Below are 22,349 nucleotides of genomic sequence, written 5' to 3'. Positions count from 1 at the left end.
CAGCTAAACCCTGAGCATATGCGCAAGATTCATCAGCCAGATACTACAGAGAATTCTTTCCTGGGTAACTCAGATCCCACCCCACACTTGCTGTTCCATTTAAAAAAGTACACTGAGAAGTCATACATTGCCTAACAATTAGGCTTTTATAAAGACAAACTTCGACAAAACCGAAGACCAATAGAATTAGGAGTTTGTTTTTAAACAAGAGAGGCCCCAGATACGGCAGCACTGTGCAAGTGCATGAGAACCAGGAAGTGAAGAAAAAAGTTTAAAAAGTTGCGACTGACTGAGCTGTTTTCATTGTCCAATCTGAGAGAAATGCAAAGAACAGATCTAATGGATTAAAAATCACTAAGAATAATTAATCTTTTAATATCCATACCTTAGATTTTAATCATTTTACTTCCCTTTAACATTGAAATTTTACACTATTTCAAAGCAACAACAACAGCATCTCTCTAAAAAGAGTGAAAACCTATGGACACTTACAATAGTTGGTCCTTACAGTGGGGACACAAAAAACAAGTAAAAATCTATCAAAAGCAAGTCTGCATTACACATAGCCATCTATCCGGGAATGGATTTATACACTTCATACCATTCCAACGTCAGCCAGTCAGTCACCTAGGTCAGTCTTGAAATGTCTTTAGAATTAATAGTATTTGCAGACAAGCATTCACCTGTGATACAAATGCCACTCAGAATAAGTGATTATCAGTACATTTAACATCAGCATTTGTTTAACCCTAAATTCATTAGCAGAAAACTCACAGTGTTAAATTAGAAAATACCAGCCCATCTCTCTTCCTCAGCTGAAGTTGAAGACAACCACAGGAGACACTGATTCACTTCTCCTGCAGTGGAGACCCACCCCTTCCTGCAAAAATAGGTGGAGCCTGGTTGCTTGCCTGGTTAGACCTCACTGGTTGTATCTGCAGCCTGGCCACAATTGCTAGAAATGACACCCACTGGTTTTCTTAGCTAGGTCTGGCACGTAGGTGTGGCCTTTGTATCTCTTAGCCTTTAAAGAGGTTCCAGAGTAGCAGCCGTGTTAGTCTGCATTCGCAAAAAGAAAAGGAGGACTTGTTTCCTTTTCCTAGTTAATATATCTTTAGATCGTTTGACAGGACTGGCTACAAGCTTTATCTTTAGGGCGAGATCTAAAGAGCAACTGACCTGGTATACATGACTGGTCCTTTGGGTCTGGGAGTAACCGGACTACTGTCTCAGAGTAGCAGCCGTGTTAATCTGCTACTCTGGAGGACTTGTGGCACCTTAGAGACTAACACATTTATTTGAACATAAGCTTTCGTGAGCTACAGCATCCGAAGAAGTGAGCTGTAGCTCACAAAAGCTTATGCTCAAATAAATGTGTTAGTCTCTAAGGTCCCACAAGTCCTCCTTTTCTTTTAGCCTTTAAAGTCTCTTTAAAAAAATGGGACATATTAATTTATCCTTCTCCTCTGTCCACATGCTAACTAGATGTTTTTCCCTAGCAGAGACTTGCCTCCTGTATACAATGTCACTCTCTCTCTCTCTCTGTCAGCTGGTATAGGGCCAGATTCTGCTTTAACTTATGCACACTGGTGTCATACAGAGTAACCCAACTGAACTCAATACAATTATTCGGTCATGTTTAGATCTGTGTAATTAAGAGCAGAATCAGACCATAGTTACATCTAGAGTTATAAACCAACCCCCCTTCCCACTGTAGTCCCACTTTCTCACAAATAAATGCTATTTTTTTTTGTATGGGCAGTGGTTACCAGTGTCGCACAATCTTGCTACACTTTGACAAACAACCAGGTAATGACTTTAAAACATCTGTTGTTTTTTCTTAGACACCAAAGAATGTCTTTGTACTTCATGCACCACCCTTTTCCCCGCATCCACCCACCCACATACCTATTCTCTTATCAGTTTTCTCCTTCTCAGCTGGAAAACTGATTTTTAAATGTGTTTTTTACTTCCTGCCTTTTGAATGACACTAGAATTAACTTGCTTATTTCATACCACAAACCTATCGTGCTGGGCCCTTTGTGCACTAGTATAATGGACAATCACAGCATAGCTCTGAGAGTAGGTTTGCTAGGTAGCAATACTTGGTGCTTAATGAGCTCTTTTCATCAAAGGATTTATAAGCACTTCATGAGATTACTGAAATGCCACAAAACTGATTCAGCAGAAGATTAGACAGGGAACCTGAAGCATGCAGCTGCTTAGTGACTTGTTCAAAATCAGAAAAAGCCAAAGGCAGACCTGTGAATAGAACTCAAAGTCCTCATTCCTAGAGTCCTGCCCTAACCACTAGACCAGCAGTTTTCAAACTCTCTGAGCTCAGCCCCCGCTTTGAGTTACAATTTTTGATTGCATCCCCCCCGCCCCCGCGCAACCCAGACCAAAAAAAGAGGTGAGTTGGGTGGAGGTGGCACCCACCACACCAGGCTGAAGTCCAAGCTGCCTGGCGTCACCGCTCCCCCCAACATTCCTCCATGACTCCTGCACTAGACCTGTGAGTTGACTGTTGCTACGCAGAGCCAACAGAGGGAGCACAACACATTATGTATCTAGGTCTTGCAAAATATCTGCTTTAAAATATGTGCTTCTTAGCAACAGAATAACTGGCTCTGTGGATGAGGGGAAAGCAGTGGACATGTTATTCCTTGACTTTAGCAAAGCTTTTGACACCGTCTCCCACAGTATTCTTGCCAGCAAGTTAAAGAAGTGTGGGCTGGATGAATGGACTATAAGGTGGACAGAAAGCTGGCTAGATTGTCGGGCTCAACGGGTAGTGATCAATGGCTCCACGTCTAGTTGGCAGCCGGTATCAAGTGGAATGCCGAAAGGGTCGGTCCTGGGGCCGGTTTTGTTCAATATCTTCATTAATGATCTGGAGGATGGTGTGGATTGTACCGTCAGCAAGTTTGCAGATGACACTAAACTGGGAGGAGTGGTAGATACGTTGGAGGGTAGGGATAGGATACAGAGGGCCCTAGACAAATTAGAGGATTGGGCCAAAAGAAATCTGATGAGGTTCAACAAGGACAAGTGCAGAGTCCTGCACTTAGGACGGAAGAATCCCATGCACCTCTACAGACTAGGGACCAAATGGCTAGGCAGCAGTTCTGCAGAAAAGGACCTAGGGGTTACAGTGGACGAGAAGCTGGATATGAGTCAACAGTGTGCCCTTGTTGCCAAGAAGGCCAATGGCATTTTGGGGTGTATAAGTAGGGGCATTGCCAGCAGATCAAGGGACGTGATCGTTCCCTTCTATTCGACATTGGTGAGGCCTCATCTGGAGTACTGTGTCCAGTTTTGGGCCCCACGCTACAAGAAGGATGTGAAAAAATTGAAAAACGTCCAGTGGAGGGCAACAAAAATGATTAGGGGACTGGAACACATGACTTATGAGGAGAGGCTGAGGGAACTGGGATTGTTTAGTCTGCGGAAGAGAAGAATGAGGGGGGATTTGATGGCTGCTTTCAACTACCTGAGGGGTTCCAAAGAAGATGGCTCTAGACTGTTCTCAATGGTACCAGATGACAGAACAAGGAGTAATGGTCTCAAGTTGCAGTGGGGGAGGTTTAGGTTGAATATTAGGAAAAACCTTTTCACTAGGAGGATGGTGAAGCACTGGAATGCGTTACCTAGGGAGGTGGTGGAATCTCCTTCCTTAGAGGTTTTTAAGGTCAGCCTTGACAAAGCCCTGGCTGGGATGATTTAGTTGGGGATTGGTCTTGCCTTGAGCAGGGGGTTGGACTAGATGACCAGGTCCCTTCCAACCCTGAGATTCTATGATTCTATTCTATGATTCTGTGATTCTATAAGAGGAATTAGATCAGATATTGAGTGTGAGAGCACTTGGAACACAGCAATTTACACGTAAGTTACAATGTTGGCCTAAACACCTTGGTCGAGATCCTCAAAGGTATTTAGGCACTTAACTGCCTTTGAAATCAATGGAAGCTAGGAACCTAATACCTTTTGGGATCTGGACCCTGAAAAATGTCTCGGTTCACTCCCAGAGTTCTTCCTCCCCCATCTTGTGCAGTACCTGATCTTGCAGCTGGACAGACACGGCAAGTTCTTCATTCTGCCGTGCAGAAAGTTTCTCCTGCAGTGCCAGCAGCTCTTCCTGCAGCTGCAGCTTCTCCTCCTGCAGCTGGGCCATAGACTCCACCATCTTCTGGATCATAGGAAACTGACGTGCTCCTGACAAGCTGGAGCATTTCCCACTGAAGAATCTTCCGCCTGCAACAAGAAGAGTGTTAGCATTACATTTACAAAGCAGCAGGTAGGTGTGAATGTATGGAGGTTGGCGCACAGACGCACGCCAGGAGAGGCCAGTAAGTGTGGACTAAAAGTAGGGCCCGCTAACTGACTAAAGTGGAGCAGATGTGAAGACAAAAAGAAAAGGACCATAACAGCAGTGAAAACCCCAGATTCCTTCCTGAGCAGCATGGGCTAAACATGCTGTAGATGTAGAGGACCATTTCATGACTCCAGTAACCACCTGCTGCTCCAATCAATGCTCTGAGGGAAAGAACCCGCAGGGAAGCTCGGGGCAGTTCTGCCGGCCCCCAGAAGGAACTGCAGGGACGCTCCAGATACAGAAGATGAATCATTTGATTGGAAGTTTTTCCTGAAATAAGTGCGTACACCTCTGAACAGTAATTTGTTTGAGAGTTCCGTGCACACTGACAGACCCAAAACAAGGCTGTGACTCTGTCAGCACGTACGCATGTGCCTAACTACTCGTGTGAGCGGTCTCACTGACCGTAGCAGGACTACAGAGTACCCCCAGAGTAAAGTCGCACGCATGCTTAAGTGCCTGTAGGATCAGGGCTGAAGAAAGTGTCGCAGGAGGCATTTGAGACGCAAGCGCACGTGTGAGAGAAACAACAGTGTGTGACAGCAATGACCCAGACGTCACATCTCCACAGTCACAACCCCCCAGGAAACTGCCTGTTGGCGTTTGGCTGGTGGAAAGTACACTGTGTGCACACAAGCATGTGATGTTCATAAATACCCCACTGCTTCTGAGCCCCGGGCTGAGGAGTTCATCACCTGCTGACTTCCACAGTCCTGGCTCCACGAGCAAGAAAGAAAACACACAGACAGAGCCCGTGATTTCATTTAACACGTAAAAAAAAATGCTTTGGGGCAAACTGAGGAAAATAACCCAATACACCCTTCGCAATGGGCAATAGTTCTACCAAGAAGGGGGGCTGAGCCAAGGGGACTACGAGGCATTTCACTCTTAGCTGTGGCCAGCAAGTGAAGGAGAGCCCCAGCCACAATCCAAAGCATGATACAAAAGGCTATCTAGTGAAGAGGATAATACTGAGAGGTAGTAAAGCAATCTCCTTCCTCCATGCCACATGCCGTAATCTCCTAACGGTGCTCCATGGTCACATCTCACTCATTTTCCCCACTCAGCTCCTGTTTGTAACAATCTGGCCCTACAAAACAGTAAGGGCAGGTCTGGTCTGCAGCTCCTATCAACATGTCTAAGTACTTACATGGCCCTCATAATGGTAGTATCTAAGCACCTCAGAGTTGTCGGTGGATCTTATCCTCACAACACCACTATGAGGCAGAGAAGTGCTATCCCCCTTTTTAACTTTACAGATAGATTCAATAACTTGCCCAAAGTCACGTACGATGTCTGTGGCTGAGCCAGGACTCAAACACATCTCTCATAAAGGCCTTGTCCAGTGACCTACCCACTAGTCCACCCTGCCTTAGCAAGGCCCTTATTTCTACCCTACTCTCAAGTCCCTCAGGTAATGCCAGGCTTTACTATTCATATTTTTTAATTCAGAAGAACAAAAAAAAAATCGCACAAACTCCTACATTCAGATGCCTTGATCAAAAACCAGTGGCAAGTGAGGGAGGGGCTGACAGTGGCTGCAATTCACAGTGGACAAACAACCTGGAAAAGTGAGGAGTTGTGGGAGGAAAGTGCCCTGCTATTTTCTCACTGCGCTGCCTTCATGGTAAGAGAACTGATGCCATAAGAGACTCAGCAGCGAGGAAACAAAAGGCACCTCACAGCTCCTCAGGCTTTGTTGTTTTAACTGAAATTAATTATGAAGGGAGCATTATTTTTTGGAAGCAGGTTGTGGGTGGCTTTATATGGTTTACATTATATTTGGGCTTGTATTTTTGATTGGAGAAAGGCTGCAGATATCCCCTATTATATAGACATATATGTTCATCGAGACCTAGCTGTGCATACATTGTAGCTCTTGCAACTAACCCTTAAAGTACTTGCTAATTCCCAGGTGAAAGTAAAGGGACTGGCTAGTTCCCAGGATTTGGGGTGACACTACAAGGAGGCGCTATGGTGGTGAGGAGGGAGAATCTGTGGCCATAAGAAAGAGAGATTGGGTCAGGATTCCAGCCTGCCATGAGCCTAATACTACCCTGCCCTGCCTCTCACCTGGTTTAAATAAGCACTACTGGAAATAACACAGTTCTGTGGCTTTAAGGGCAAATAATGGGGCTAGTAATTGTCTGGCTAACTGCAAGCAGCCGAAGTTGCTTGCTTTATGAAAAGCGTATTTATCAGAAGAAGCTGCTTTTGCTGCAAGACTAAATTTTGTTCCCCTGTAAACATTTGGTAGCTCGGTCTCTTTTTAAGACACGTTTGGACCACATGGAAGTGTTTAATATACCAGCTGTGGGCCTTTGACATGTTCGTCCCTGTCTAGAGAAGTTATGGGATAATGGTGTGAGCAAAGGGCTGAAAAGCAGGTATTGAGTTCTAATCCTAGCTCCGTCACTGATTTGGTGTGTGACCATGGCCAGTTCGAAGACATAACAAGATCCAATGGCTGAATTCAAAGTAGAAATAAGATGCATGACAAGGGTTGTGGTGGATTCTCCATCACTGGAAATTGTTTAATCTAGATTGGACGTGTTTCTAAAAGGTATATTCTAGTTCAAACGGGAACTAATTTGGGAAAGTGCTATGGATACAGGCGGTCAGAGTGGATGATCAGCCTGGTCCCTTTTGGCCTTGTAGTCTATGAATAGGGCCAATATTTTCACAAGTGACCACTGATTCTGGGTGGCATTTTGCCTTAATTTTTGGGTGCTTGAGACACCTTGAGAGTGACTCAAGTTGGGGGTCCAAAAGCAGTGTGCACTTTTGTTGGCTTTTAACCTCTCTTAGTACCTGAGTTTCTCTGTGTGTAAAAGAGGGATAATATCCACCAGATGGGATAACATCCACCAGATGTTAAGAAAAGAACCTGTAAAATGATATATAAACGCAAAGTGTTGTTCCTTTTGGAGCATTCTCACCTCAAAAGTGTTATCCTAGGTTTAAAGGAGATGTCAGGGCACGTATGAAACCACTGTGTATCTGTGTGTATTATCAATTTTAATCCTGTGCTGGGACACTGAATCCTTCTGCTAGGGAATTTAAACCATTCCATTTAAAACCATGGCAATTGTACCCAACTTAATTCAAACAAAGCATGGCATTTTTCTATGCTTTGAACATGTTCCCCTTTGGTACAGGGTATATCATCTGTTCCAACATGTTATTCTCCAGAAACCATTCTTGGGAAACCGGAGGCTTGGAAAGGCAGGTCTGCCAATGGAGCAGGCTGGCCTACATTATATAACTTACCACACAGCCGTACTGGTTGGGAAGCTAATTACACAGCAGTATTCTATGTATGCTAGAGTTCAAAGCTAGGCAGACACTTCATACTGTGAGTCTAGCTCTGCCAGACAGACTTCCATGCTTGTTCTGAAAAACTTTTAAAGTGGACATCAGTGATTTCCACAAAGGCTGCAGCAAATGTGTACAGTACCCAAGTATTCACAAAACATGTTGATTATATACGGGGCAGATCAGACCATAGGATTTATATGGGGCATTTAACACTGAAATTGTTTAGAAGGTGCTGAGGTAGCCAGCCGTTGATGTGCAAAGCGTACAAATGAAATCTCCTGTTATTTCAACACTTTCTGGCTTTTCAGCTTTTTTTAGCTCAGGCCCTACCAAATTCACAGCCATGAAAAACGCATCACGGACCGTGAAATCTGGTCTCCCGCTGCAAAATCTGGTCTTTTGTGTGCTTTTACCCTGTACCATACAGATTTCACGGGGGAGACCAGTGTTTCTCAAATTGGGGATCCTGACCCAAAGGGAGTTGTGGGGGGGGGGGGTCACAAGGTTATTTTAGGGGGGTCGCAGTATTGCCACCCTTACTTCTGTGCTGCCTTCACAGCTGGGAGGCTGGAGAAGGGCGGCTGTTGGCCGGGCGCCCAGGTCGGAAGGCAGCGCCCCGCCAGCAGCAGGGCAGAAGTCAGGGTGGCAATACCAGACCACGCCATCCTGATGTCTATGCTGCTCCTGGCGTGGGCTCTGCCTTCCGAGCTGGGCTCCCGGCCAGCAGCTGCCGCTCTCCAGCTGCCCAGCTCTGAAGGCAGCACCCCCACCAGCAGCAGTGCAGAAGTAAGGGTAGCCGTACCGCAAACCCCTCCTCCCCCCTACAACTCCTTTTTGGGTCAGGACCCCTACAGTTACAACGCCGTGAAATTTCAGATTCAAATAGCTGAAATCATGAAATTTTACGATTTTTAAAATCCTATGACCGTGAAATTGACCAAAATGGACGTGAATTTGGTAGGGCTCTATTTATAGCTGACTGTGTAGTGTCTTGAGCCTCTCTATTCGGCATCTTGCCAACCATTTGCCAGAGAATGGGGAGTGTATAAAGCAGGAAAGCCTGCTTCACCTATGAGCAAAGCCAGTAAAAAGCTCAAGGAGCATTAGCAGATGGAGGGATCAGCAAAATTCAGAGGAGCCTTTTGCCTCGGGTGGGCCCAGCTAGAAAAGCAGCTAAAGGCTTAGCGAAGCGGCAGGAGGAGCAGGGGCAGCAGAGAAGGAAATAACTCAGCAGCAGCAGGGGGGTTCAGAGAAGGGGGTACCACGGACTTGGGAAGATAAATTCTAGGTCTAACTCACTGTATACTTACTCCGGCTACGTCATTTTCACACGCTAGTTCCCCTGCCTGAGAAGAAAGTTGCAGTTCAAGCATCTGCCTACTCTTTGCATCACTGTTTGTCTCTTGGAACCTGACATCTCCAGCTGGCAGGCCTTCCCCCTTTCTTAAGCTCCTTCCTGTTTCTGTCACTGAGACGCCTCTTCTGTGTAACATGCTTGGTGCTCTCACGCACACGCTCTGTCCTGAGGGCCGCTCAGGGCGGAGAGAGACGTCTCCCACAGATAACCCAGTAAGTTCTAAACCAGAGTACAGCAGGGAGTGGCTCACTCTGGTGTGTCTGGGCAAGCCCAGGTAATGAGTTTCTGATGGAGAAAATAAATAATAGGAATCAAAATCCAACTTCCAGCACAGTTTCTGCGTAGCTTCTTCCTCACCAGGGACACGAGGCCTGAATCTGTACAATAGGAATAACCCCCAGAAGTCAATGGAGTTAAACTGGCGTGAGTGGATAAGAATCAGACCTGCCATTTCTCTCAGAAAGGTGAATATGCTTCCATGCACCTTTAGTGAAAAGCTCTTCCTTCACCTCCTTTTCCCTGCCAACAGACTCCAAGCCTGAGGAGACACTTACATTCGCTGGACTCTTGTACGAGCGATGTTGCCTCTGGAAGGATGGGAAGCGGGACAAAAGGAGCAATAAGGACTCCATTTCTGCCAAATCCACATTGTCCACTTTGGAAGTTAACCAGGGAGAGGGATAAAAAAGCTCCGAATGACTATCAAGAGTAGACCAGTCTCTTGAACACATTACAGTGGACACTGTCCTCAGCAGTTGCAGGACAGCAAAGACGAGGTCCCACATTTGAGCTGTCAGTTTAACTGCGTAAGATTCAGAAGAGCATCTGGGCAAGAAGCAGCTTTCAAAGCAAGAAGTATAATCTTCTGAAATGCCATTTATCTCCTCTAGTGGGCAGGGGGCTGAAGACAAAACCAGAACATTTAAACGAGACCCAAGAGCACAGGGACACGCGGCACTACTAGGCGAAACGGACACAGAACAGGATAAAAACTCAGGCCGAGGGGATGCAAGAGAGCAGGGATGAAGAGGAAAGGAGGCGGCAATGCACTCAGAGGGAATAGGTGGTTATAACTGCGCTGTGATAACATTTCCTTAAAAGACAAGAAATAAACAAGATCATTCTGCTTCAGATCAAAGGTTAGATTCATCTGTCAGTGACCTAGCTCAGCTCAGCTCATTTTTGTTACCTGCCTGCAAACACCTGGTTTGCATTTGATCCCTCTTGAGTCAAACTCATTCCCTAATGAGTAATCAGTTTCTATTTATATAAAAGAATCATTGCATTAGCTGTGAGCTGAGGAAATTCACTTACCCCCTAGCTCATTTCACTAGGAAGCAGTTTCTTTCTGATTGTGTTGCCTTAAGACAGAGATAGGCATAAGAATTAATGGCCATCAATTTTCATGCCTCCCCCTTTACCTGTTTTCTCAACGTTCATGCTGCAGGCTTCCTGGCCCTGTGCTCCAGCGTCCCAGTTGTGAGCAGACCCCGGCCTCTTCTCTATGCCCAGCTTCTGGGTCCTACACTGAGTCTGTGGCTGACGATGCGTCTCTTCGTTCTTCACCTGACTCTTGTCCTTGCACAACTTGTCCTGCAAGGCCTGCATTCAAAACACAACCATTTTCCCTTTAAAGGGCATTGTAACTCAAGAGGGCACAAACCCTCCCTAGACTTCTCAGACTGAGCAAGATTTTGACTGAGTGAGATTTTGAAAGGTCACCCTGTGCCCCAGGGTATTGAAATCATTACAGGTACCTCAGTATCACACAGTATTTCAAGATATATTTCTGCTGTCTTCACATCTTCTTTGCTTCCCTGCACCACTCTGATCTGGTCAACTCCCCACCTGCTAAAACCAAACTCCTTCCATTGCCGTTCCAACCTAATCAAACTCCAGCCTGTGCCATCCCACTAAAGCCATCGGTGCCCTCTTCCCCAGTGACCTCCCATGTTCTCCCACACTTTCCCTCCAGCTTTCAGCTCTCATCAACCTCAGGTTTCCAAAAGGTCAGTCACAAGGCAAAAGACAAGAAGCAGCATACACATGGTCTCAAATACAAACTACAGACTGAAATCAGCATCTCTCATCGCGGGCATTTTTCAAAGTTCTGAAAACTATTTTGGAGAGAAAGGAACAAGGAGAAGACAGGCAGGGGACAGAAAATTAGATGGCAATGTAAGAAAAAAGTGACACTCAATTACAGTGACTGAGGCGGATCCATTCATCGCATAGCAGGTGATTTCCTGATTGCAATCAGGCGAGCCAAGCCAAGGTTGATGGGGAAAAGGAGGAGGGGGGAAAAAATCCTTTTCAGCAGGAAAGAAACCAGACAGAGTGAATCAGAAACCAGTGACAGAAAAGATGCATTAAGTCCTTTAGTCCATGTAGCCCCAGACATGGTTCCGTGCAGGGATTATTCCTCTCACTACATTTGCTGGTGTTTTGTCCAGTCTAGTTTCAGATCACCCAAGCAATGAGGCTTCCACCACGTTCCTCAGGAGACGTCACCAGAGCTTTACAGATTTCAGTGTGAGGAAGTTTTCATTGACATTCAATCTCGATTTTCCTTTCCTTAATTTCATCCCATTCCTCCTAGTTACACCCCCATCCTTGAACCACCTTAAACAAGTCCTCACTCTCCTTAATATTTGAATCCTATTGGTAGATAGTCATGTCCCTTCCTACCTTTGTTGTGGTTTAGCCAAAATGCACATGTTTAGTTTAGTCTGTCCTTTAATATATACAAATGTAACCTTTAATCTAGCCTCATAAATCAATGCCTCTCACTTCTAAATCACATTTACTATTCTCTGTATTCTTTCCAATTTGTCAGCTCCTATCTGGTAGAGAGGGACCCAGCCCTGTACACAGTACTCCAGTTGGCGTAGTCGTTCTACAGACTGTCAATTCTGCGTTCCATGACATGTTGTTTCTGAATTCACGCTGGCTTTTTCTGCTGCTATATCACACTGCAAGCTCATTTCCATGGGCCATTTAATCACAATGAGCCACTGTTCAGAGGCACGGATTTGGAGCAAGCCTAACTTCTAACAGTTTTACCCAAGTATGGCAGATCTGGAAGGATGGAGAGAATTAAGGGGATTATAGTAATTTATGTAACAATTATTCAGTACCCTGAAAAAAAAAAATCTACATTCTTCTCCATTCCAGGAGCAAGCCTTCTCCTTTCTGCTACCCTAGGAAAGATTACACTGCTTCTGGTGCTGTGCCAGGACTACGGCCTGCAGACAGGACTGTGAAGCTGTCTCTACAGGGACAATTATAGGGATTTCTCCGCTATAGCTCTAACGCCAGTACACCTCTGCTGGCACTAACAGTGATGGGGGCATGAGTGTAGGCCGGGCTCTACCATTTTCACCCTCATGTCGTCTAAAAGCAAGTGGAGATGACAGAGTGGTAACAGCACTCTCTCCTTTGCTGTCACCAGTGGAATTGTTCTGGGGCTGGAGCAATGTTGGAAGGTTTTCTGGAAACGGTCAGCGTGGACAAGGTTTTGGTGTAATCTGTTCACTGGCTGAGACTTGAGAATTTTCCCCCACCCCGTTCAGAAGCTACTTTTATGAGTTACACTGTATCTATAATGTTCTGAAACAGGCGAGTTTTACTGGTAAAACTTTGTAGCATAGACCAGGCTTAAGATCAGAAAGGTGCAATATCAGAAAGTTACAATAGGTGAGCAGCGCCCCACGAATAAGTCCCTGCCCTGAAGAGCATAAACCTGAAAGGCACGAGTGAGTACAATACTCAACACAAAATGGTGAATGGTTATTACAACTGGAACGTTTCTGAATTTAACTTCAAGATGAGGGAGAGCAATTCTCAGACCGCAGCCAGAAAACAATACGTTGCATTTCTATAGTGCCTGTCATCCCGCATTCTGGAAGCACTTTACAAAAGGTAATTCGTGAAGCTATACTGCGCTCCTGTGAAACACATAGGTATTGTCTCCATTGTATAGAGACATGGATTAAATGGATAGCCTTCCAAGGGAAGCAGTGGGGGCAAAAGATCTATCTGGCTTTAAGATTAAACTCGATAAGTTTATGGAGGAGATGGTATGATGGGATAACACGGTTTTGGTAATTAAATATTCATGGTAAATAGGCCCAATGGCCTGTGATGGGATGTTAGATGGGGTGGGATCTGAGTTACCCAGGAAAGAATTTTCTGTAGTATCTGGCTGGTGAATCTTGCGCATATGCTCAGGGTTTAGCTGATTGCCATATTTGGGGTCAGGAAGGAATTTTCCTCCAGGGCAGATTGGAAGAGGCCCTGGAGGTTTTTTGCCTTCCTTTGTAGCATGGGGCACGGGTCACTTGCTGGAGGATTCTCTGCTCCTTGAAGTCTTTAAACCATGATTTGAGGACTTCAATAGCTCAGACATAGGTGAGAGGTTTTTCGCAGGAGTGGGTAGGGGAGATTCTGTGGCCTGCGTTGTGCAGGAGGTCAGACTAGATGATCATAATGGTCCCTTCTGACCTAAATAGCTATGAATCTAAGTGACTTGCCCAAAGTCCAGCAATGAACGAGTGACAGAAATGGAAATAGAACCCAGGAGTCCTGACTCTCAATCCTTTGTTCTAACCCCTCCATATGAAATTACTACCATCATCTCCCCCACCCATGACCCATCTAATCAGTAGTTAGTAAACACTATTGCACAATCCTAGATTTGGGATAAGGTGTATGCAAAGCATGGGCTGGTTTTTTTGTTTGCTTGTTTGTTTGTTTTGTCTTCTTCCTCCCTTGAATGATTATTATATAGCTCAAAAGTGACACCAAAAATGTTATTCTTAACAGTTCCACTAAATCTTTACCACTTCCTCAGTGGATTTGGTTTCCCGACACCTTCCAGACAACTGAGGTATATTTTCCCAGCACCCTTTCCATCTCTACCCAGGGAATAAAGCATTACAACAAAGTGCCTTTACACAGCAGAATAAATTGTATTTTGAAAAGAGACAAGCTAGCTTTAAAAATCTGGCACCTAAATCTAAGAAAAGGAGTCCTAGTGGCACCTTAGAGACTAACCAATTTATTTGAGAATAAGTCTCTAAGGTGCCACAAGTACTCCCTTTCTTTTTGCGAATACAGACTAACACGGCTGCTACTCTAAATCTAAGAGTGATTTTTTTTTTTAAATTAGCTAGCAGTTGCTCCACAGTCTGAGTTCCTGCCTTATTCCTTAGAGGATTTTCTGCTGTGAGAGTGGTGGTCGTACTAAGTTCAATCAGCTGTGAGTTTCACAATGAGTACACTTATCATATTCCCCTCAAAATGCATCCTCCTGGGAAACGCTGAGATCCCTACTGCTGATTTTTGGTTTGGGATCCTCTACTGACGATGACCCTGTTCCTGGCTGTGGCTAAGATGAGTTCAGTGCAGCCCTATATCTAGGGAGCACAAAGATGACTGTAAGCAACCTTTATGCCTTCCAGATTTTGGAACTACAGGGGATTGATTCAGCCCTTGACACAAGTTAGAGCAGCCTAGGGGCTGCTGTGACTAACATCCTGCCTGCAACAGTCCCCACAGGACCACCCAACAGATCATAATAGCCCGAATACAGAGCATTCCAGCCTCCTGCCTTCCCCAACACAACCCTTCTCTTCCCGAGACATGTCCCTGACATGTCCAGGCACCAGAAGTTGTGATGGGGCCTGGTGTACTGTCATTACACCAGCCTAATGTCACCAGGAAATCCTTTGTACACCTCAGGTAGTCCCCAGTGGTCAAGCTATTTTTTAGCTCCTTTACACTGCAGGCAGATGACTTCTAGATGCCAATATAACACTTAGTTGATAACCCACTCCCTTTCCCATAAAGACACAGCTGAAAAGACACACAGTTCAAGCAGGAAACCACCGAGAAGGGGATCAGGAGTTCCTTACCTGCACAGTCAGGTAGAGGCCTTGTGGACTTGCAGCACTGCACCAGTTCACACTGAGGGTTTTATGTTGGATCAATGCAGGCACCACAGACGTCTGGACAGACGAGTCCTCTTCACCGTCTCTGAGGAGTGAATCTTGTCCACTCCCTTGAACAGAACAAAAAATAATGTTAAATAAATCAGCCCAGCAGAAACTGACTACAAACAGCTTGTCTAGCAGAGAGTGAGGAGGGATCCCTTTAGATTGATTCAGTCTTGTGTATGCCTCCTGTTCTCATTCAGCAAGCCTATCTCCTCCTCCCCTCCGCCCACCCCCCAAGTTCTGTTCCAGGCCATCCATCATCATGCTAGTAACTAAAGCTGGTATTCAAGCCCCCTCCCTTCTCTGGCTCACAGCCAAGATCATTAACAACTACAGTCACGCTTTCGATTCCTGCTGCCCAAAATACTTCAGGTCAATGAAGAAACCATGAGCTTTGTATGGAATCTCAGCCACAGGGCTGAGGGATAGCTCAGTGGTTTGAGCATTGGCCTGCTAAACCCAGGGTTGTGAGTTCAATCCTTGAGGGGGCCATTTAGGGATCGGGGGCAAAAATTGGGGATTGGTCCTGCTTTGAGCAGGGGGTTGGACTAGATGACCGCCTGAGGTCCCTTCAAACCCTGATAATCTATGACACTAGAGAGAGAAGGGGTGGGCGAAGGAAAGAAGGAAAAGGTGTAAGCAAAGCTACAGTCTGCCTACCTGAGTGAGCTGAGACTGGTCAAACTCATTTCACATATGACTACAACTTCCTCTTTGTATGTCATTTGGAAAAGCACCATACAAGAACAAAGTATTATTACAACTTGGGCAATGTTGATTAGCAAAATGAGCCCTTTAGGGCAAATATGATCTGTTGGCAAATGAACATAAGTTACAGGAATCCAGACTGTAGGAATCTATTCATGTATCTTTATGAAGAACCCTGTAAACAATCCAAACAGACTCTGAAGAATTATGCAAACTTCACCTCTCAATCTACAATGTTGTCAGATGCCTGAACTTTTTCTGTACTGTCAAAACTCCCACACAAGGGGATTGGGAATCAGGATTCCTGGGTTCTCCTCCCACCTTTGCCACTCACTTATTTTGTGACTTCAGTATCCACGACCTTATCCCCTATCTACTTGCCTGACCAGGTCTGCATCACAAAACCTGTCTAACTGACACTGCAGGATGAGTGAGCTAACACCTCCGCCCCTCTGAATGTGTTCTTCCTTACGGAACCAGAACCAAGAAGGACAAATCTAGAGGCGAAGTAGCCATTCTGTTCTTTTCTGGGTCCAACAGCAGAAAAAGCTCACTTGAGAAAATGGATCATCTCCCAGCTCTCTCAATGCTCAGCCAAAAATCAACCCCTGGATGGAGAGCAGCCGGCTAAAGCTGAACCCTGACAGGACCACTGAAGTGATGATGGCAGGAAGTGGCAAGCACTTTGCAGAACTTGCCTCCTCTCTCATCCCCCGCTCTCAAGAGTGTCTGTTACCAGGAGGCTATGGGTTGATATGGTTGTGGATTCCTCAATGCTACTGGATACTCAAATAGCCATGGTGGCAAAAAACACTCACTTTCTTCTGTGATGAGCAGGAGATTGTGTTCCTTCCTCCCAGACACAGCCCTGACTACAGTGACCCACACTCTGGTGACCTCCAGGCTTGATCATTGCAACTCATTACATATAGGAATGATGCTCCAGCGGTGCAAAACATAGCAACCCCTCCGCTTAGCAGTGCAGGTCATCATGACCGTATAAAATCACTCAGCTCTCTGCAGTGGCTCCTCAAGGTCTCTTTCCTGATATTCAAAGCCCTGTATAAGAGTGGCCCAATCCATCTGAGACATCATTTCTCCTTCAGTGACCATAACTTCTTATGGCATCTACGTCCCACTAGTATAATGAATATACAGACCACAGAGGGAGGCTTGAAAGGGTGGAAAAGAGAACTTTCACGGGAGCTGGGCCTAAACCAGGGAACCCAGCCCTGAAAGAAATAAGAAAGACTACAGGTCTCTCCACGTCCAGAACTAAATGCAAAAATGAAAAGAGAACTTTCACGGGAGCTGGGCCTAAACCAGGGAACCCAGCCCTGAAAGAAATAAGAAAGACTACAGGTCTCTCCATGTCCAGAACTAAATGCAAAAATGAACTCTTCCATTTAGCTTTCCCATGATCAGTTCATCTCTCTCATACGCAAACACACCAAAAAACGACTATAAATAAATCAAGCTATTTCTCCTACAGGCTGGAAAGGGACAGAGAGAGATTGTTATTGCTGTTTCTGTTCTTAAATAATTGGGAAGTATTCAGATACTATGGTGAAGACGGCTGTATACGTACAAGATAGATATATAATCTTGCTGTGCTTGTCACTTTGCCTCCCTATGCCTCTGTTTCCCCATCTTTAAAATAGGAATAAAAACCTTTCAAAATCACATGTAGTTCCTTAAATAAAAAGTATTACATACGTGCAATTAATGTACATTATTATTCCCCCACCAGGAAGGACACCATCTGATGCTAATCATACAGTACACTGGCTTTTAGTGTCTCACTCCCCACCAGTCTCTCCACCCAGTAACAAAGGAATGTTACTAGCTCAGTGGGGAAAGGGTAGGGGGGGAAATGAAAACACAACTTCAGACCCCTGCTGCTGCAGACCAGGCCAGCCTCTCAGACACACACGTCTATGGTCTGTAGTTAGAAATCAGAGAAGAGGAAACAATACTTAGACAAATTGCTGCCAAAGTTTAAGAACTTAAATGTGTCAGAGTGAACAACAAATCCATTTGTTTTTGATTTCCCACCCAAAATATCTAATCCTTTTGCTAAAACCTGGCTTTAACATTTAGCCCCAGACTCAGAGTGACCCTGAAGCCTGCAAACAGACAGCTCGTGTTATGTATAACTGCATAGAAGCAGCAGCATATTTCAACAAGCGGGTTTTGGTTCTTTTAGCTACTTTTTGAAAAGACATCAGCCCCTGAAAAAGAAAGAACGTTAAACTAAACTCACCTATTTGGTTTACGTGCTTTAGAGAGAGAGAGAACAAACTCTCCCGAGGAGCTGAGATGAAGGACGAACAGAATCCATGTGTTTTTCTTCCATGCAGATCACAGATCATTTATTTTCTTTTACATGTTAAATTTTAACTTTTGTCCCAAGGCTTCTGACTAGAAAGCAGGAGAGGAGCCTTTCACCTTCCACCACAGCAGCAGCACTGAAATACCTGCCTGCTAAGCCCTGGAGTTACCTAACAGCTTTTGTCTGGTTTGGAATTGCTTCCCCCGAAACCATTTTAGTCTCATCTCTGGCATCTAAAAAGAAATGTCAAAAATGTGGGCTCGCTGGTTTTCTAGCCTCTCCTGGCTGTAGTGTGAGAAAGGGCGTGAGCAAGAGTGGGCTGGGCCTGGAATGGGATGAGCCATCACTTAATACTCACTGTCAAGAGGGAGGTCCTTTTTCCACAGGTCTTTCAATGAGGGAATAGGTCCCAGATCCCAGGTCTTGTGAGATGTAATCATGGCATAGGGTTCCAAAGCAGATCGACACCTCAAGGCCTGGGAATAAACACAAGCAAAGATATTCCAGCTGCAGGAAATTAGCAGTCCAGGATGAGATACTGTAGCAAGCCATGCAAGTAGCAATGTCCCCAACTTGATTCCTACTCCCACACAGATCTGGAACGATTCAGATTTGAACACTGGGAATTTGTCCACATGAGAAATGCTGACCTATACAAAGTAGATGTTACACACACTGTATCTGTAATTAACTTAATAATTCCTGTTTGCAATGTTATTGTAGCTGTTTTTCTTCCTTCTTCATGTTGTGATATTTCCATTCTAAGTGCCAAAATTCCATAGCTTCCATAATTGTTTGCAATGTTGTTTACCCACGTTGTTTTGGTTAATAATTCCTGTATCATTTCCAGCTTCTTCCACTACAACATTTGATTTTATAACTTTTACAACTGTAAGTTTTTCAGGGTAGGAATCATGTCGTCCTATGAGTCTGTAGATAACCTAGTACAATAGCCAGTAGATAAGCCCCAGTCTCTTACCTGTTCTCCTGTGCATCACGCATCACACTCTTATTGCACTGCTGTGATCTTGATTGGGGCCTTCAAAAGTGCTACCACCATACAACGAATAGCAAAGATATTCAGGGTCTTTGTTCAGTTGTTGAGCCTGATTCTCATCTTGCACCAGTGTTTCCACCAGTGGACTTCAGTGGAATTACTTGATTTAAACCTTCATAACTTAGATTAGAATGAGACCTAGTGCATCCCACAATCAGGCCTCCACAGGATGAGAACCATAGACCACAGAGGCTGGAAGCAGACTGGGGAAGAGAGAGACTCCTATCCAAGCTGCTTTACAAAGTGGCATGTGCCACCTGGATGCCCAGGCCTTCCATCTCCACTGCGCCTCACTCATCTGGAAAGAGACTCCCTCATTTGGGATTAAACTGAGAGGAAGTCTTCAAATCCTCTGTCTCACGAGGAAGGATTTGGCCATGTTTGTTTCAATTAGACTTCTAAACTATCACTCGTAACGTTACAAAACTGCTCTCATTCATATTGTTATGGTTCAATGACCCTGTGTCTCAATGATCCCATTGAGTCATCTGGAGAGGAAGGATGAACCTAACACGGGTTCAAGCACATGTAGCTGAGTTAGTGAAGTAGTCAGAAAGCACTGATTTGGGGACTGACTCTAAACTCAAAGCCATAATGAAGGGGAGAAAAGAAAACTGAAAACAACCAAAAAAGCCCTGTGGCTTGGCACCCAGGCAGTGGCACGAAGAAAGGCGTCATTAGGAGAGTGCTCTGTGATCTAGGATTGTTTCCGTCAGTGTGGTCAAACTCAGAACTGGATACATGAGCCTTGCCATCTCACATACACACACAGAGCTTCTGGTCAGAAATCTATGAAGCAGGAGAGACCCCATTAAAAGAAGTGTAGTTATGCAGGGAAAGCCAGTGCCATACAGGAACAGAGAAATAGAGAATAGCCCATGATCAGAAACTAGAGGTGAAGAGGAGAAATGAACAATTTTTTTTAACTGCATTTTTATTTAAAATCCCTGTCATCAGTGTATGCTCAGACTGGAAGCAATTCAGAGCAGGGACTGTCTTGTCTATGCCCTGTGAAGCACCCTAACGCGCATTAGGTGCTGATTAAATAATAATTAAAACACTCTTTTCTATTTTGCTCGTCAAGCTTCTTTCATCCAAAGATTTCAAAGTGTTGCAAGAACATTAATGGAACCTTAAAACACCTCTCCACTCTGCCTCATTAACCATTACATCACTTATTAGAGTGACCCACCCCACGCTAACAGGGGGCCCCAGTTCCTAACTGCCGCTAAATGACCCAGGGGTCCATTGAGACGGTGGCAGTTGCAGGATCAGAACCCCGGCATTATCCCGCTGCTTATTACTGTATATTTATTCCGACTGCTGGAAATGCTGAATCTTGAAACTAAGATTACAGCAAACGTTATGCTGTACATATTCATGGAATGAATGCCATGTATTTCGAAGCACCCGGCCCTGCTATTTCTGATGCATCTCACACGCAGACAGGGTTCTTGTCACACCTTTGGGCCTTGGCCGGGGAAGCGTAATGGCAACGCAAGAGCAGGTGCACGCTCCGGGGGAGAAACGAGAATTCCAGCAGCCGGCGCACGCCCGGCCAGGGGCCATCAGCTGCCAAACAAGTCACTGGAAATACAGACTGACCGATGGGAACGGCGACGATTTGGGGGAGCTGGAGGGGGTGACAGAAGCAAAGCCCTGGTTAAAAGGCACAAAGCTGTGTCAGGCGCACGCCACCTACTGCTGCATTAGCTCCCACTCCGCCCCCACCGCCAATGACAAAGAGTCCTTTGAGAGAGACGAGGTAGGTGAGGGAATGCCCTGCATATGGGACCAACTTCTGCGGATGGAGGGGACCAGCTTTCCAGCTACACAGAGCTCTTCTTCGGGCTCCTTTTGGCAGGGCCAGGAGAGAGAGAGACACACACAGAGAGACAAAAAGAAAAAAACACACACCCACCCACACACCCCGCAGGATCAAAGCAGAGGCACCCAGAGCAGGGGCAGGCCAGACAAAAGAGACAGGGACTCTCTCCTGCCGCAAGCAGCCGGAGAAATCCCCCTTGTGAGCCTGCCTTCCTCGCTCTGCCCTCCCGGCCCGCTGATGCACAAAACAAAAAGGGCCGAGGCCGGACTCACCCAGTCGGAGCTGCCCGGGCCCGGGGTGGGCGCCCGGCACTGACACCCGGGCTAGCCGCCCCCAGGGCCAGGAGTGCCATGGCAATGGGGCTGCGCTGTCATTCCCTCACGGAGCGAGCCCGGATTCCGCAGGCAAGTCGCGGACCTTCCCCATTCTCCTCCCCTACACCCCCCTCCCTTGCACACACGCACACACGCACCCCCCCACACACCCTACACACACACACCCCACCCTTGCACACAGACACCCTCCTGCACACACACCCCCTCCTCGCACACACACACACACACACTGCACCCTTGCACACAGACACCCTGCACACACACCCCCACCCTTGTGCACACACACCCTGCACACACACACACCACCCTTGCACAGACACCCTGCACACACACGCCCCACCCTTGTGCACACACACACACACCCTCCTTGCACACACACCCCTCCTTGCACACACGCACACACACACACACGCTTTTCCTCAGGAAATGACTGACCCCTACTTGCTGCCGGTTGCTGTGGAAACCGGCTTCCCGCACTCCGGCAGCTCCTTCTCCGCAGAGGCCCGCGCTGGGGGGGAGCGGAGCGAGCCCCCGCCCGGGCCCGCGGGCGGGGGACGCCGGGCGGGCCCCTGGCCCCGCGCAAGGCGGCGCGGCGCGTCCCACGCCCCAGCCTGCCAGGGACCAGCGAGCAGCCCGCTGCGGGGGCTCGCCGGGGAGATCGCAGCCGGCTGAAGGTGCAGCGGAGCGGGAGGAAGGCGGCAAAAGCCACGCGAGGAGTTTCCCCAAAGGGCCGCCGCGGACCGGAGCCAGGAGCGAGAGCTGGGGCTGTTGCCCTTTGTCTCGCGTGCGGTGGCTGCATTTATCCCCCAGGAGACAGCAGCGCCCCCCCAGCTAGGGGCCCAGAGACCCGGCTTCGGAGCTCCGGCCAGCTTCTCGCTTGGCGTGGGGAGAGCCCAGAGTCCGCTCCCGTGGGGTCACCACCAGCCCCTTCTCTGGGAGAAACCCCCCCGCTTCCTGCCCTAAACTGTTGTCCAGTGGTGTAAACAAGCTGCCCTGCTCCGCCTCAGCGGCGGATGCATTTCTGTGGTGGTTGAAAGGATTCG

General features: G+C 46.5%; 1 protein-coding gene and 1 long non-coding RNA gene across 13 annotated transcripts in view; one reads left to right on the top strand and one right to left on the bottom strand.

Moving 5' to 3' along the window:
- Positions 1 to 21,892, bottom strand: part of KIFC3 (kinesin family member C3) — a 49,263-nt gene extending 27,371 nt beyond the window's left edge. For 3 of the 12 annotated variants that reach the window (XM_037877539.2, XM_043526287.1, XM_037877541.2), the window contains exons 1-5: positions 18,445 to 18,562; positions 18,018 to 18,319; positions 14,966 to 15,111; positions 10,472 to 10,652; positions 4,058 to 4,254 (exon numbers count right to left, since the gene is read on the bottom strand). In XM_037877539.2, coding sequence (XP_037733467.1) covers positions 4,058 to 4,254; positions 10,472 to 10,652; positions 14,966 to 15,111; positions 18,018 to 18,126 — 633 coding nt within the window. In that variant the 5' untranslated portion in view covers positions 18,127 to 18,319; positions 18,445 to 18,562. Of the gene's footprint in view, positions 1 to 4,057; positions 4,255 to 10,471; positions 10,653 to 14,965; positions 15,112 to 15,706; positions 15,858 to 18,017; positions 18,320 to 18,444; positions 19,045 to 19,065; positions 21,196 to 21,243; positions 21,715 to 21,741 lie in introns of those variants that run through there. The other 9 variants (XM_037877544.2, XM_037877542.2, XM_043526289.1 and 6 more) reach the window with 9 other exon arrangements.
- LOC122462570 lies at positions 15,856 to 19,484 on the top strand. Its single transcript, XR_006285209.1, has 2 exons — positions 15,856 to 17,011; positions 17,117 to 19,484. It is a non-coding gene; the product is annotated as an uncharacterized LOC122462570 (long non-coding RNA).
- Positions 21,893 to 22,349: the final 457 nt, after the last annotated feature.

The sequence above is a fragment of the Chelonia mydas genome, chromosome 12 (assembly GCF_015237465.2).
Source record: "Chelonia mydas isolate rCheMyd1 chromosome 12, rCheMyd1.pri.v2, whole genome shotgun sequence".
NCBI classification, from domain to species: domain Eukaryota; kingdom Metazoa; phylum Chordata; order Testudines; family Cheloniidae; genus Chelonia; species Chelonia mydas.
This window is presented reverse-complemented; position numbering and strand designations above follow the sequence as displayed.